Below are 15285 nucleotides of genomic sequence, written 5' to 3' on the forward strand. Positions count from 1 at the left end.
AAATATTTTTGCATGACCCATTTCCCCACCCCTGTGTCTTAATATGATTATAGAAAACTTCATTTGAGTATAATTTGAGTACCATCTGCTAACAGACATTGGATATAAGGTCTTTTCCTCTTAGGCTTGACACAGTAAACTAATTGAGACTCAAATGAGCAAAGCAACATCATATTCCTGCTGACAGTGTCAGGAGTTCATGTTGTACACGTTAACATTGTGCACATAGGTCAGGCAGGTTCAAGTTCAGACAGATCGCTCTTCTGACCTTCTGTCTTCTCATCTCAAACTTCGTCTGGCCTCAGTGAACTCTCTCCAACTAGACTGACCATTTTCTAATGTGATTAAAAATTAAGTTTAAATGACTTTGGTTTCCCAAGCGTATTTATGTCTTAGGCAGACAACATTGTTAAAATGGGTTTGTTGAGAAGAAAATCAGGTGGGTAAAAATTTCCCACACAGAGGAACTCAAGTGAATGAAATCCTTACAGGTCTGTACACCATCAAAGAATGCAACAACACAGTGGGGAGTGGCAGAGTGTCCATTTTCATGGGTGTCTCTGGCCAGATTTAGAAGTCCTGCAGATACTATCCATATATAATATAAAACCAGAAACTACAAAAATAGTAGAAAAAAATAGTATGGCCTAGTTGGGCTTTTGTTGTTTTGCTTTCTTGCTTTTCATGACGGGAAAGGGGAAGAGAGAAGAAATAAGTGGTTCTGTTGAAATCCTTCAGATCAGAGCATAGCCGAGAATATGCTCGCTGCTCTGCAGACCATCTCTGCATCCTATTTGATCTTCTTTCTTCTTCTCTCTCATTGTACAGTGCCTGCTTCTTTCCATTTAGGTCTCTGTGTTAGCATGGAATGTGTCATTTCTTTCTCGCCGCCACACAGGGGAACAACAGAAAGAAACAACAAACAGACTAGGTTATTCTTCTTGTGCAGAGACATGAAATTGGAGACTCTGAAGCCCTTCTTCAAGAGAGCAGGAGACAGTAGAGATTGTTCCTTAGATCTGCAATTTCAGCATTGCCTCTTTCATTTTCTCGGTGCTCCTAAACTGACAGGGTTTATAAGGTGAAGGTTTATTAATTTATTTTTCCCAAAATGGAGCATGGGCACAATGACAGTGTCTCTCTAAAACTCCTTAGTTTCATGTTGCAGTAAGACTGTAAAGTGAAGTGGCAGGTCACTATAAACACAGCTTTCTTGTCTCTGTTCTTCCCCAAGACACACTCGACCACATTTCTTCTTTTGATGGTCTTTTTACCGTGTAGCGCCTATGTTCTTGTAATGACACATGAGGAGGTGCTTAAAAGTCTTTTTGAAGGTGGCATTACAAAGCGCGTAGCAGGCCGGATTGATGGTGCTATTGATGTAACAGAGCCAGTAGCCAATTGTCCACACTGTATTGGGGATGCAGGGTGCACAGAAAGTATTGATGAGCACCATGACATTGTATGGCGCCCACGTTATGATGAAAGCCAACAGGATAGCCAAGATTGTCCTGGTCACTTTCTTTTCCCGGGATGGTGGAGGCTTCTTTTTGGCAGGCTGCTTGGTCATCTTCACGATTTTGCGGGCTACAATGTTCTGCTTTTCATCCCCATTCTGACCCGACGACCCAACTAGTTCTACAGTGGTACTCGTTGGGGTGCACGCGTCACCCTTTTGGGCCTTGGTGACAATTTTGATGCATGTTTGCTTAGAGTTGTCATCTCTGGAGTGGCCCAGCGAAGTGGAAACTGTGTTTTCATCCTGGGTTATCTCATCATCTCTCATATTGGAGGCTACAGCACTGACTGACGTCGAATCATTGGAGCTCTCTTTCTCCTCCCCCTGGACACAGTTTTCAGTCACGCCGTCCCGTGGAGCCTTGCCATTCTGGATCTTGTTGTGTTCCAGGCCGCCATCACCACCAGGCATATTGTTATTGTTTGGCTTTACAATTCTTCCTTGCACCAAACTCGGAGATACTGGGTCTTGGTTGGCCACAGGTTCCTTCTTTTCCTTCTTTATTCTACTCTTGCTTGCCCGGGATATATGCCAATAGAGCACAGTCATGATGATGACAGGCAGATAGAAAGCTGCAATGGCAGTGCCGAAGGTGACGGCGGCATTGGAAAAGAACTGAATATAGCATTCCCCATCCTTCACAGTCCTTACTCCTACGATGAACTGCCAGAAGAGAATGGCTGGGGCCCAGAGGATGAAGGAAAGGACCCACGCAGCTGCAATCATCATGCCTGCCATTTTTGTGGTCCGCTTAACTGGGTAGGTCAGAGGTTTCGTGACACAGAAGTATCTATCAAAGCTGATGATGAGGAGATTCATAACGGAGGCATTGCTGACAACATAGTCCAGTGCTAGCCAAAGGTCACATACTACAGGTCCCAAAGGCCAGTAGCCAATCACAGTGTAGAGGGTATACAAGTTCATGGAGAAAACACCTATGATGAGGTCAGCACAGGCCAGGCTGAACAAGAAGTAATTGTTGACAGTCTGAAGGTGGCGGTTGACTTTAATGGAAACCATGACCAGAATGTTCCCAATGATGGTCACCAGACTGAGGGATCCAGCCACAAGGACAATAAATACCACTTCAAATGTCTTGTAAGGACTGGTAATAGCCAAGCCATTGTTCGAGGAGTTTGTTGAGTTATTCATTTTGTGTTCAGTAGTCAAGTGGCCAAAGAAACATTTAAACCTGTAGGGAAATAGAATGAAGTTAATGACTGTAGTATAAATATTATCTTAAAACACATCAGATTTTCTTCCTTTTGAAAGACTTCCCAGTCCTTCTTCTGTATCCACAATACATACTGTTCCCTGTCTGACCAGGCAAGAGGCAAAGACTCTAGATGGAAGATTGAAATGTTTCTTAATGGCTGATGATGAATTCATGATTTATTAACACAATGAGTGTCACCACATACAGAGATGTCTGTCTATCTGCCTGCTTGCTTATATCTTTATGAGTTGAAATGACTAAACCAAATATTTAGTAAAAACATTTTCTAAACTTCTGTATTTGAAAAAAATTAACAAGCCAGGCAGAAAAAAAAATGTTAGAACAGAACATAAAACTGAATGGTGATGTTTATAGTCAGTAACACCTTTATGGTAGGTTGAGCCTTTCCCTTATTAAAAGCAATGAGTGTGGTGATAAAAAGACAATATACTAACCAATGCCAAAATAAATTTTGTTTTTCTCAATTTTGTTTTACAATTGCAGTCCATCTTCACTTGGCAGTAGCATTTCCAAAATCCCAAACCTTATAAAAGCACCATCATTCGCTATTGATATGACTGATATGATTATGTGGAAATAATTTTCCAAATGTTTTCTTTGTTTCAAGCCACTATTAAATCTATTGTTTCACTCTTTTTTGACAAACCTTTCATTTTGCAGAAGAGGTAGCTCTGGCCCAGAAAGTTACAGAACACAATCTAGCATCACTTCAAATCAGTGCCTAGGCAGGCTACAATTCATTCCTTTCCTTTTCTTCTTTACAAATGGTATGAATTATTTTTCAATAAAAAAATCATAAAAGCATATGCAGCTTTAGGTCTCTCAGATGCACATTTTTTCCTCAGTAAGTACTAAGGGTGATAGAAAGTCTTTGCAATATATTATATCAGCTCCCTTGCAGAAAGAAGAAAGCTGAGATAATAAAAGAGTTTAAGGAACTTATCGCTAGGACAGTGAGTAAATAATTTATAACTAAAACCAGCATTTTACTGCAGGCCTTTTGTTTTGTTTTGTTTGTTTTGTTTTGTTTTAAGAAAATTTCCCTCTGCCTCCCTTTTCCACTGAAGGGTTGCACTTAATGAGAGATTCCCGAGGAGCAACATAATGATGCCTTATGTGCAGAGGTTGCTAGTCAAAACAGAGAGTTTATGCACCTGGGATCCTTATCCATATTGAACACTGAAAACTCTGTGGGACGGGAACTATATTGACTATTGCAGCTCAGAATCTTTAGAGACGCCTTACTAGTCTGTGGCAGTACTGGTGTGACAATGGGAAACATGCCATTTAGAAGCGAGTGCAAGTATTCGAAGCAGGGACATCCCATCTTCCAACAGGATGCACACATTATGTGGAGGCCATTCCTTTTTATAGAGATAGTAGCTGGCTTCCACCAGCTTCTTGTCACTTCTTTTCTCCAAAGTTCTGGGGCCACTCAAGAAATAAGGTTAGATCACAAATGAAGAAGATGCTCACACTAGGGATGCACTTCAAAGCCTTTCATTTGGTAAATGTGTTATGTGATATTCTACAATTTATTTTGTAACAAGATCCTGGTGTATTTTGGAAGCATGAGAACAAAACTTGTCTTCCACCTAGTTTCTTTGTACACACAGCAGAAAGGAACGTGCATCGTTTTCTTCACAAAGTTTGAGTACTTGTGTTATATTTTTAAATCATTAGCTATGTAGTTCTGGGTTTGCTCCTAAAATTCGATGAAATGTATTTCCCTTTTTTCTCAAACTCTTTTTTTCTTTTAGAGTTATAGCACAGGGTAAAGCAATATTATGTCCCTGAATGATAGTCTATAAATGTTAAGCATGAAACACGTGCTATTAATACTTAAATCCCCAAAGCAGATGTAAATTGATCACCTCTCTTAACCTTTCATAATAGCTAACAGAAAAGAATATGTCAATGTGCATCTGAGCTATGTATAAGTGGGAAGATGTGGAATGCATAAAGTAGTAAAAGTAATAAATTCTCATTATCAATGAGAGCAAATTGTCAACAATAGTGTTATCAAGAAAATCATCACAAGGACAGTCAGCATGTTCTGAGCATAATTACTCTTCAGAGCAAGTCCTGGAGTGGCTGCCGCTTTATGACTCACATTGATCAAAGGATCAAAGAGTAAAATTACTTGAGATTCAGATCAGTGGCACTCTATGCAGAGTCTTTTACAAATGAATAATCATCTTTTATCTAAAAAATACCCCCATTAGCTGGAGCCATGTATTAACGCCAATGACATGTAAGAGTAAACCTGGCATTCATATATCAAGTTTGGTCCTCGATTAATACAAAAGTATGCACATCATGTATGGACAAAAACCGTATCTTTGAGGGGAGTTGCTAATAATTAAAAAAAAACAGCAAATGGAGTCTAACAAAGAAAAATTGTGGGATTTATAGGTCTAAACATTTTTCTAAAATCGATCATTTCCAAATGTGTGTGGGAGGGCTATAGAGGAAGGCAGAGGAACATCAAGAGTGCCTTAGCATGTGAAAGACTCAGGTGTTCACCACAAAGAAACACACACACACACACACACACACACACACACACACACACGCCAATACACAGAGGTTCATGCACACACATGCATACTGACATGTGCCCATATACACATGTACATACACAGGAACACGGACATATAAATGCACACACCTAAAACACACACATGAACAGCCAGTGTATCACCAACGGCATTCACGCAGTGGGACTATGGTTCAAAATATTGACACCAAGTCTTTGAATTGTTATGGAGAAAATTAAACTTCTGGTATGTACAAGACAGAAATGGTTAATTAGATAATATAGATGGACTTATGCCTGGGTGGGGCAGAACACCAGAGGTCTGTGTGGAAGCACTTTCAAAACTGTGTCCAAGGCAGAATGTGCTACATGAATCAATCAGTGTGTGAGCAGTCTAAGCATTGCAAGTTTTTACATGCTATTTCATATGATTCTGATGATATAAACAACAATGTCAACCAACCAGAGCTTCCAGGGACTAAGCCACTACCCAAAGACTATACATGGACTGACCCTGGACTCTGACCTCATAGGTAGCAATGAATATCCTAGTAAGAGCACCAGCGGAAGGGGAAGCCCTGGGTCCTGCCAAGACTGAACCCCCAGTGAACATGATTGTTGGGGGGAGGGTGGCAATGGCGGGAGGATGGGGAGGGGAACAGCCATATAGAAGGGGAGGGGGAGGGATTAGGGGGATGTTTGCCTGGAAGCCGGGAAAGGTAATAACAATTGAAACGTAAATAAATACCCATGTTAACAAAGATGGAGAAAAAAAGATGCAGATCAAAAAAAAAAAAAAGTGTTATCCTCGACTTTCAATTTGTAAAGTTGACAATGGTCAGTGGCTTGGAGAAGTCGCACTGTATTGTTTTCAGGGCTATCTGACATCTGTTATTTCATTATTTCTGTGGTGTCCCACCTTGACGTGGACACTGCACACTAGCAAGCATTTTAGAAGAATGAAAAGGAAGTCGGGAAAACTTAATCTATGGGCTGCTGATAGAGGGAGGATTAGTTTTCTGAACCCTGATGAATTATTCAGTCCCCAGTGTTTCAGCCCTAAACACATGCACATATAAACAACACTAATGGAATTCAGGAGAGAGATAAACAGTAATAATTACAGAAGAAGAGCTCTTGGGTTTGAAAGCAGGGTAGGAGAGAAGAATTTAGTATATATGAGGGATAAACATCATATGTTCTGTCTTAAAGTTTGTCTTAATGTTACAGAATGCATAAGATTTTCAATGCAATATTCTATTGTTGAAAATATGAAAAATATAAGGTTGACTTGACAGGGAAATAGAAAAAGCATTAGAATGTCATGGAGACAAGTTTCCACCCAGGTGATAATATGGGAAAGCTAATTTTCTGTTTTAAAAATGAGATGCAGTATTTTACCTGTGTTATTATTGATTAAAATGCAAATGAAGCTTATTCATTTTTGATGCTTTGTATCTTTATCAACAAATATGCTGTATGTTAATCTGCTAACCGCTATTAAAATGCAATTTTTACTTCATGACATGAATTGTACTAGATAACCCAAAATCTCCTTTAGGTCTTTGCAATACTTATTTAATCCCACTAATACATGAGTAGCGTCAGTACTGATGTTAAGTATACTTTCTCCCACTAACACTGTTAGAGACCAAATAAATATTAAAAAAAAAAAAAAGGCCAAGGAGAGCTAAGGAAGGAGACATTTATTCCAAGAAGTGTTAGGGAGCAAAGTCCATGTTCAGTGAGAAACATTCCGTTTTACAGTTTCATGTTGATTCAATTGAAAGTGTCATGATTTGTTTCTCTCTTGTATGTTGTTAAGTTTTGGTCACACAGACATGGAACCCATTTCAGCTTATCCCTGCTTCAGGCTGATTTCCCTTTGAGCCAAGACTTTGTGAGTTAGAGTGGGTACCCGTCCATCTATCCTTTCTCACCAGCTCCTGCACCTCACTGCAGCTGCAGTGGGGACGGCCACCGGGAGGAGTGAAGGCCCTGCTTCTTTTTCCTCCAAAATATCTTCTGAAGCCCTGAAATGAGCAGCTCCTCAAATGGTGTCACAGGCTGTGGGGGTGGAAGCGAAGAACGAATGGGAACCCAAAGAAAATAGGGCATGTTCTCTTCCATGGGGGATTTCTAATCTAGGAGAGACAGGATGCCGACGAGACTCACCTGCTTTCCTACAAAGTTGGACAGATGTGGGCCAAGTGCCAGGGCTGAGGCTTTAGGAGGAAGGTTGGCCAAAATGGAGCAAAAATAAACACAGAAGGCTCCCTTGGGACTGCTTCCCTAAATACCCACTGCCCATCCCTTTCCTAGCATTTCCTCCTCATTCACGGAGCCCGACACATCCGCACAGGACTCTAGACTAAGTGCCATCACTTTTTCCTCAGTGAAGGATGCTTCAGTGGGGTTAAGCCACTGCCCTAGGACTTTGAACTTGAGTAGCTGAAGGTCCAGAAACCCCAAAGAAGGCAGCTTCTTATTTACCCACAGAGACTGGACGTGGTATTTAAAATAAAATGTGCCAAAAATTACTCTCGAAGAAATGTTGAGTTTTTCTCATTTAGGGAATGGTAGCACACAATGGTAGCACACAAAATTTTGAATTAAAAAAAATTCCATGCTGAAAACACAGTATGGTTTCAAGCTGTACCTTTAAGATCCACGGGTGTTACCTGTAAAACAAACAAATAAACAAACAAACACCACCACCTTCACCAACAACCAAACAGCGAATGGCAGGAGAGTGAAGGCAGCTGAAACAGCACTCTGATCCTCCCGTCAGTACACATAGACTTCATGAGTTCTTTCAATGTGAAAAACATCAGGATTATGCACAAGCTTACTGCAGGGTAAATATGCTGACAGTGTTTGGCTGCCTGTCAAACGTTATACTATTCTTAGAGATTCTGGGACAAGCTTCCCGTCCATGTCAGCCACACTACCGTTTCCTTCTTCAAACCACAATGTAAACACCACTTACCCTAGCAAAGTGCCATGACTAACAGGCAAAGAGTGGTAGCCGTGATCTCACTAGGATCTGAGCTGTCCCACCTCATGCAGCTCACGTTCTGGTTATTATTCACACCGTGTTCCTCCTTGTCACAGTGGAAAAGGGGTCGGAACATGCATAAGCACAAGGAAAGCAGGGAATGCTCAGGCTTTTACGTGTCCTCGTCGTTGTCCTTGTCGCTATTGTGGTTTGCTTGGTTTGGTTTTGCGAGACAGGGTTTCTCTGTGTTAACAGAGCCCTGGATGTCCTGGACTTGCTTTGTAGACCAGGCTAGCCTTGAACTCACAGAGATTCATCCACCTCTGCCTCCCAAGAGCTGTGATTAAAGGCATGCACCACCATGCTCAGCTTGGCTTTTAAGCTTTAAAAAGCACATCTCATGTGGGTAAGCACATGGGCTTTCATTAGCTTCTGAACTGAGTTCAACAGCACTCTGAGGCAAGTGAGAGCTGTTGACTTACGTTTTTTTTCCTGTATTTTTCTTCCTTTCAAGAAAGTACAAGCACTTTATAGTAAAATGCACAGGCCTAGAGCTACAGCATGAAACATGTTCTACACCGTGAACCCCAATCAAACATCCAATCAGAGGCGACCCTGTGAAACAGAAGAGACAATGGCGCAATAGCCATAGAGCTGTGGTAAGTTGCCTGTGATTTCCCAGCCGTGTTTGTGCCGTTCTTTCTGTTATAAGAAGCTGGAACTGTGTAGCTGGCTTTTTAAATTTTATTCTTGTGGTGTTCCTTCCCCCAACCCCTGAAGTTGGCAGGCTGCTGGTTTAATAACACTAAATTAGTTAATTCATTGCTTTGAATTAAAAAAAAAAATGGGAATCAAATTTGCAGAGGAATTGAGTCTTGTTATAACCCTGATAGAAAATTCCGGAATGAAAGCCGTGGCTCTCAAGAAGCTGAGCAAAAGCAAACAGTGTCCCCTGTAGGGAGAATTTCCAGGGTTTATGTGCCTTCCACTGGGAGGTGAGATAGAGCACGTGTCAGCAACATGCCACTTTGGGTTGTAGCTCAAGGACGAACCTGATGGGAGGCAAGAGGGAACTCCATTTACGAGTAGTGTGAAGTGTTTATGTTGCCCTCATGGACCATAGCAAGGAGAATGAGAGTAAATGGTATCAGAAGTTGTACACGGAGTAAGCAATTCACACACAACTGAGATTCCTTCTGGGTAAAATGGAAGATTCGGGCAGCACCGTTTGAACATAACAGGGTAGAGATTAAGACACTCAGTTTACTTAGGAATATAGTTATTATGTGTTTGTCTCAGGGTCCCATGACCCATGAAGGGAAAGGAAACCTTACCCTTCAATGTAATGCTTTGCTCTTTCTACAAAGAAAAGGTATGCATTTCTATGCAAATGAGTAGATTTTGTTTTACAGATATGGCTTTAATGGTTACTATAGTTTGAGACACAGAAATGTACAGCGAATGGGCATCACCTTTCTTCTGGCTGATGTTTCTAGAACGTCTGGGCTATGTGGAGCCCAGAGAAATGGATTCACCTCCAAAAGAGTCAACTTTGGAGACTTCCCACTCTTCAATGACACAAATCGCACCTGCCTCGAAGCCTTATGATTCATACCAGAGTCAATGGGGCTATAAAAATAAAATAGTAAGGAAGTATACAAAGTGATGGGCAGCAACTATTTTTATTGTTTCTAATCCAAACACAAAATGATTGTTTCCCCAGAGCCTGATTGCAGCCTATTTCCAGAACTCGGAGAAATGACCACAGCGTTATCTCACTAAAACATGAAGTCCAAGAGCATTGAGAAGATTAAAATCTTCACTAAATGATGGAATGGCAATTTAGATGAGGGGACACGAAAAGCCACATCAAGTTGGCAAAGATTTGTGCCTCTAAAACACTAATTTAGAGTCCCACCAGAAAGCAAGTTGGAAAGAAAGAATAAAGTTTTGAATGTCGGAAACCAGAGCACTCTCCCAACTGCTTGAAATAAAACCATTTCTTGTTTAAAACCTTGGGCAACCACAGCAACATTAAAAGTGTGTAATATAGTATGTCACCCTGTGGTGCTCTCTGCCTTTCTTCTCTGATTCCTTTTCCTTTCCTTCTACATTAGTTAAGAAACCATGTAATGTGTTCAGTGTCCCTCACCCCCTTTTGCCTACAGACGCTGTTGGTTTTGTTTTATTTATTTTTGCAGTGGTGAGGATTGAAGCCAGGGCCCTGTGCTTGCTAAGCAAGAGGTCTCCCATTGAGCTGAACCCCCAGCCCTTTTACCTCCATTCTTCCCAAACACTCTTTGATATCACCTCTTTCTGAAAACCCAAGAGTTCTACTAATCAACACAGAGTTGTAACCTACACCTTTCCCCGGGGTCAAGTTTGGTGTTAGCTGAGCCCAATGTGGAAAATATGACCGAAATGACACTTGTCTTCATGAACTGCACCATGTGGGCTTGGAAGTAGGCCAGACACAACTGATTCGCCATCACCTTCTCCATGCCACGTAGTAAATGCTTGCTAAAATTCGAGCAGATTATGAAAGGAATAATTGTCCATGCCTTTAGTTTCACTATACAGGAGGCAAAGGCAGGCAGTTCACCGTGATTTTAAAACCAGCCTCATTAACATAAGGAGTCACTGGCCATCCAAAGTTACAGTGAAATAAAACAAGCAAACAAACAGAAAAACCAAACTCTGAGCAATTCACATATAGGCACTGAAGTACAATTTCCACTCATTCATAAATGATGCATGACGAGGAAAGATCATCCAATATAGGATGGCAAATGGGTGGGAACTATTGTTCCAGACTGACAGAAAGCAAGTTCTTCACTGCGTATTGGCAGACCAGGTTTAGTATGAGTCGTTTACTGAGATGAGATAGGAATATGCTTAGCTTGATTTAAAAAAAATAGAGTATAATTTTATAATGAATTAATCTGTGACACATCTCAAGATGGTAGGAAATAAGCTAGGAGATTTTGCCCCTGGATCTTCACCCACCCATTGTGTATATGCATGCATGATATGCTCACATGTTGAGCATTCTCTGAGTGGGAAAGGATCCTGACTCTTATGAGAGGAAAGGAAGGCAGGTTTTCTGTTCTTATAAAGGCTGTAGGCTAGGAAATCCTCCCAGAAAGGATTGGTACATGGCAGCATGTTACAGAAAGGGAAGTTTCAGGCCACACCGCTGGCCTTCTGTAAGCAATGCCCAAACAGGAAGAACACCATGGATTTAGTGTACCTTCACTTTTGAGAGAGACAATAGCAAAGGTCGTGGTTATTTAGCTATGGGTGGTGCCAGAAAAGATTAGCTTCTCACTCTGTTAGGGTGACACAACTCTTCTTCCTGTAACTTCTATTTATGGACAGCTGTCATATGACTGTGGCTATGGAACTTAAAGCTTTAGCTTAGCAAAACCTAAAACAGAAGCCTATCTCTTTCCTTTGCTGGGCATGTGATCTGTTGAAACCTTTTTTCTCATCTAGTTGATCTAATAGATGTATAGAAAATAAATGTACCATTCACAAATTTTCACAGAGCATAAAGCAGTAGGTTCCATGCACGTACTCATTAAGTGCCACTATGGTTGAACTGATTATAATTTAACAGGTGGTTCTAGTAAACAAATATATCACAACAAAAAGAAGTAACATAAAAGAATGAAGAACGCATTTTGTATTATTCCTCAAACGTAAAACAATTTGAATTTTTTTCATGAGTAAAATCAATTTCTTATTTTCTCATATGCTTCCATTCAACATTGGATTAAAAAACAAATCCCACTTTCAGGTCAAGCATCAAGTTCCTATGCTGGTATCGTCAACCTAAAAATGTGAATATTTGGTAACTAATATCTTCTTAAGCCAGATGTCGGGAGGTTATGACAGTGAACCTCTCTTTATAATTATACCTGTAGATCCAAGAAAGATTATCTCATGATCTTAAACTTATTTCAAAACAGTGTTCTCTAGAGAAGTTTTTCTTTCTGATGGAATAAGAAATATAATTTAGCCCCTTGTAGATTTCAGTTGAACCCAATAATAAAAGCTTGCTTTGGCCACCTCACCAATGCAGAATGGTTCTATCAGCCCCAACAGTTATCAACTACTAATTAAGAAAATATTAAAATTATGATGCTCAGAGCATGATTTATGAATAAGAATAAATTAATTCAGAAATCACACTTAACAGTCATCAGAGGTGCTACTTTCCATGAAAGAACTTTTCAAAACTCATTTCACTTAGCAGTTTTACTAACTGAAAGAAAATACTTTGCATCAAAAGAAATAAAGAACATCCACTCCAGTGATTGTGGATTTGGAGGGGAGGATAACCTTAGGACTTCTCTTTCTCACATTTCTGTAGACAGTCCAATTGGATGAAGACACAAGTCTTTGTCTTCAACATCCATCCACTGTCTGCCCTATCTATAGTTTATATGGCTTGTGTGAAGGGCCATTGACTGCTCAAAGCCACTCCACAGACACCTTTGCCCGGGTTATTCTTCCTCCACCATTATAAGAAACTTAGCTTTGTTTATGACATAATGCTTTCAAAGCATTAAATGGCAACATAGCCTATTGATCCTAAGACCTAGAAATTGTAGCGAGATTGCAGCTGAGTTCCAATAGCAAGAGAAGGGATACAGATCCAGCTCTGATAGCTATTTTTCTTACTCCTCCCAGTCTTATTGCACACATATATTTTCCTTCCTTCCTTCCTTCCTTCCTTCCTTCCTTCCTTCCTTCCTTCCTTCCTTCCTTCCTTCCTCCCTTCCTTGCTTCCTTGCTTTTTTCCTTTCCTTTCTTTTTTATCCCCTTATTTATTTAGAAACCACTAGATTCTTTAATGCTGCCCATTTGTGCAAGGGTGTGGGGCCATCAGGGGAAGCTTGGGAAACCTACCAGTGGACCATAGCCCATGAGAAGAATCATTTCTACCCCTTCCTAGCTTCTGAGTTCTTCCCTTGCTTTGCTGAATTGGGGTTGTCTTGGTTTTTTGCAAGGGTAGGCCATGCCTTAGCTACTGTTCTTTATGTTGAAACCTCCCTGGCTCTGTTCTGCATTTAGGAAAATAACTCATGAGCCGTTTGCCTCCAGCTTTCCCCTTGTTTGTTTGCTTTCAAAGCCTGCTGTAAAGCTGAGAGCTGACAATTTGACCTGCTTTACTGGTATTTCTCCTTTTATTCTTTTAGGTGTCATCAGTTAAGTCAAAAAATGCACACTAGGCTGACCTCTTTAAACAAGATCTAAACTAGTACGTTGCAGTGAGTGGTCCCTAGCTGAATAGAATCTAGTTAGATTATAGAGATAACCCCTAACAGGCACCATGTGAAGCAAGGACAGCGAGATCTGTCCCAGTGCTTGTCACAGTATTCAGTACACCCTAAATTTCCCAAGCCATATATGAAAATAAAGATTTGAGAGTCATTGAAGGAGCTGGCCCTTTTATTCATTCTATGAACCGCATACACCTTCTGACAAACAAACCCTGAAGCGGTTACTTTATAAGCTCGATAGATTTATAGAACCCAAACAATATTTTTATATGCTGAGGTTAAATGATGTGGAAAATTATGGATTGTTCTCAGTAAAGTACAGATATGTATGTCTGAGAATAAAAAAAAACAAATCATCAAATGTGTCTCTGATTATTTAGATTATGGCATATGAGATTGGAATGAATAAAAAAGATGTAAAATGACCCAAAATACTACTGCTTTGTTTTCGAACGTAAAGCAAAGCAGCAAAAAGAATTAGAAGTAGGTAAAGTGAAACCTTTAGAAATCTTTGATTTAGGGATGGGGGTATAGATGGGGTGGTACACTATTTGTCTAGATTTTTCTAGGCCTGGGAACAGTACAAATTAATTGAATAAGTAAATGTATTAAGTCACATAAAATTTGGTTTAGTTGCTTTCTATAACGTAGAGATAGATTTTGAAAAATCTGAACATCTGGAGTGAAACTGTAGAGTTAATAACACTTGTAACACTGGTTGGCCCAGAGCTTACAGGAACCAAGGAGAATGGAATTTGCAGGTAGCCTGGAATTAAACTCACAATGGAAGGGAAGGGACCAGGATAAAAATGGATGCCATGGGGCTTAGGTCTCTAGGAACAGGAGGTGTAAGAAGAACCACCCCCACCCCCATGGGCTGTTATTAGGATGAGAAACAGAGTAGGCAGAGAACTAAGAAAAAAAGGGAACTTGGGTTCTCCATGGTAGGGAAGGCTACTTAAAGTCAGACACTGTAATAAGGTGCACCATTTACACAACTGGTAACAAGGGTTATCTCATCAGCAGGGTCTTGTGTGGATTTTAATTCTTAGTAACGTATCTTCCTTGCAGAGCCCATTGCTTCTCTGGTTCAAGCTGTGGCCTAACCTGACCCTACTAACTCTGACTTGGGTGAAAAGCTGCAGTAATACTTCTATAACCCCACATCGTAGTAAGGTTACCTGGGCCCACTCAGAAAGTATAACTTTCTGAACTTCTGTTTTAGCTAAGTCTTCTCATTGTTTAAAGTCATTAGCCATTTAAGGATTCCAAGATGCTTAGACATTGGCTATATAAGTATGAAGAGAATTATTTCTCAGTTTTCAGCATTGCAGCTATGTTGTGGGTCTATCTGAGATGTTTTCATAGTTTTACTTGTTTAGATAGTTTATTATCGATTTTCTTAAGCTCTGGCAAATTTCATAGCTCAGGTCTATTCATTCCATTTAATGAAAGGTTTAACTAAGTCACAATCTCTCAAATTGAGGTAATCCCCATTTACTACCCAAGTCTGTGCGAGCATATCTTTGGCTAGTTATTGCTTCCTCTATTACCAATAAATGGATCTCTTCTTGCCTGATCACAGCAAAGCCTGTATTGGGTGTCAGCAAACACTTTCTGTTGGTTGTGTATCCTACATAAGACCAACTAATTGCTTCTGCTTGACCACCAATTCCTGAAGGACGGTGGGCCCTACACAACGTT

At 40.4% G+C, this 15285-nt stretch overlaps 1 protein-coding gene across 1 annotated transcript in view; it reads right to left on the reverse strand.

The window, feature by feature from the left end:
• Positions 1–665: 665 nt before the first annotated feature.
• The window catches only part of Chrm2 (cholinergic receptor muscarinic 2), a 137841-nt gene continuing 123221 nt past the window's right edge, over positions 666–15285 (reverse strand). Inside the window, exon 3 of the mRNA XM_032906757.1 lies at positions 666–2711. Coding sequence (XP_032762648.1) covers positions 1271–2671 — 1401 coding nt within the window. The 5' untranslated portion in view covers positions 2672–2711 and the 3' untranslated portion in view covers positions 666–1270. The remainder of the gene's footprint in view (positions 2712–15285) is intronic.

The sequence above is a fragment of the Rattus rattus genome, chromosome 6 (genome assembly GCF_011064425.1).
Source record: "Rattus rattus isolate New Zealand chromosome 6, Rrattus_CSIRO_v1, whole genome shotgun sequence".
Classification (NCBI taxonomy): Eukaryota; Metazoa; Chordata; class Mammalia; order Rodentia; family Muridae; genus Rattus; species Rattus rattus.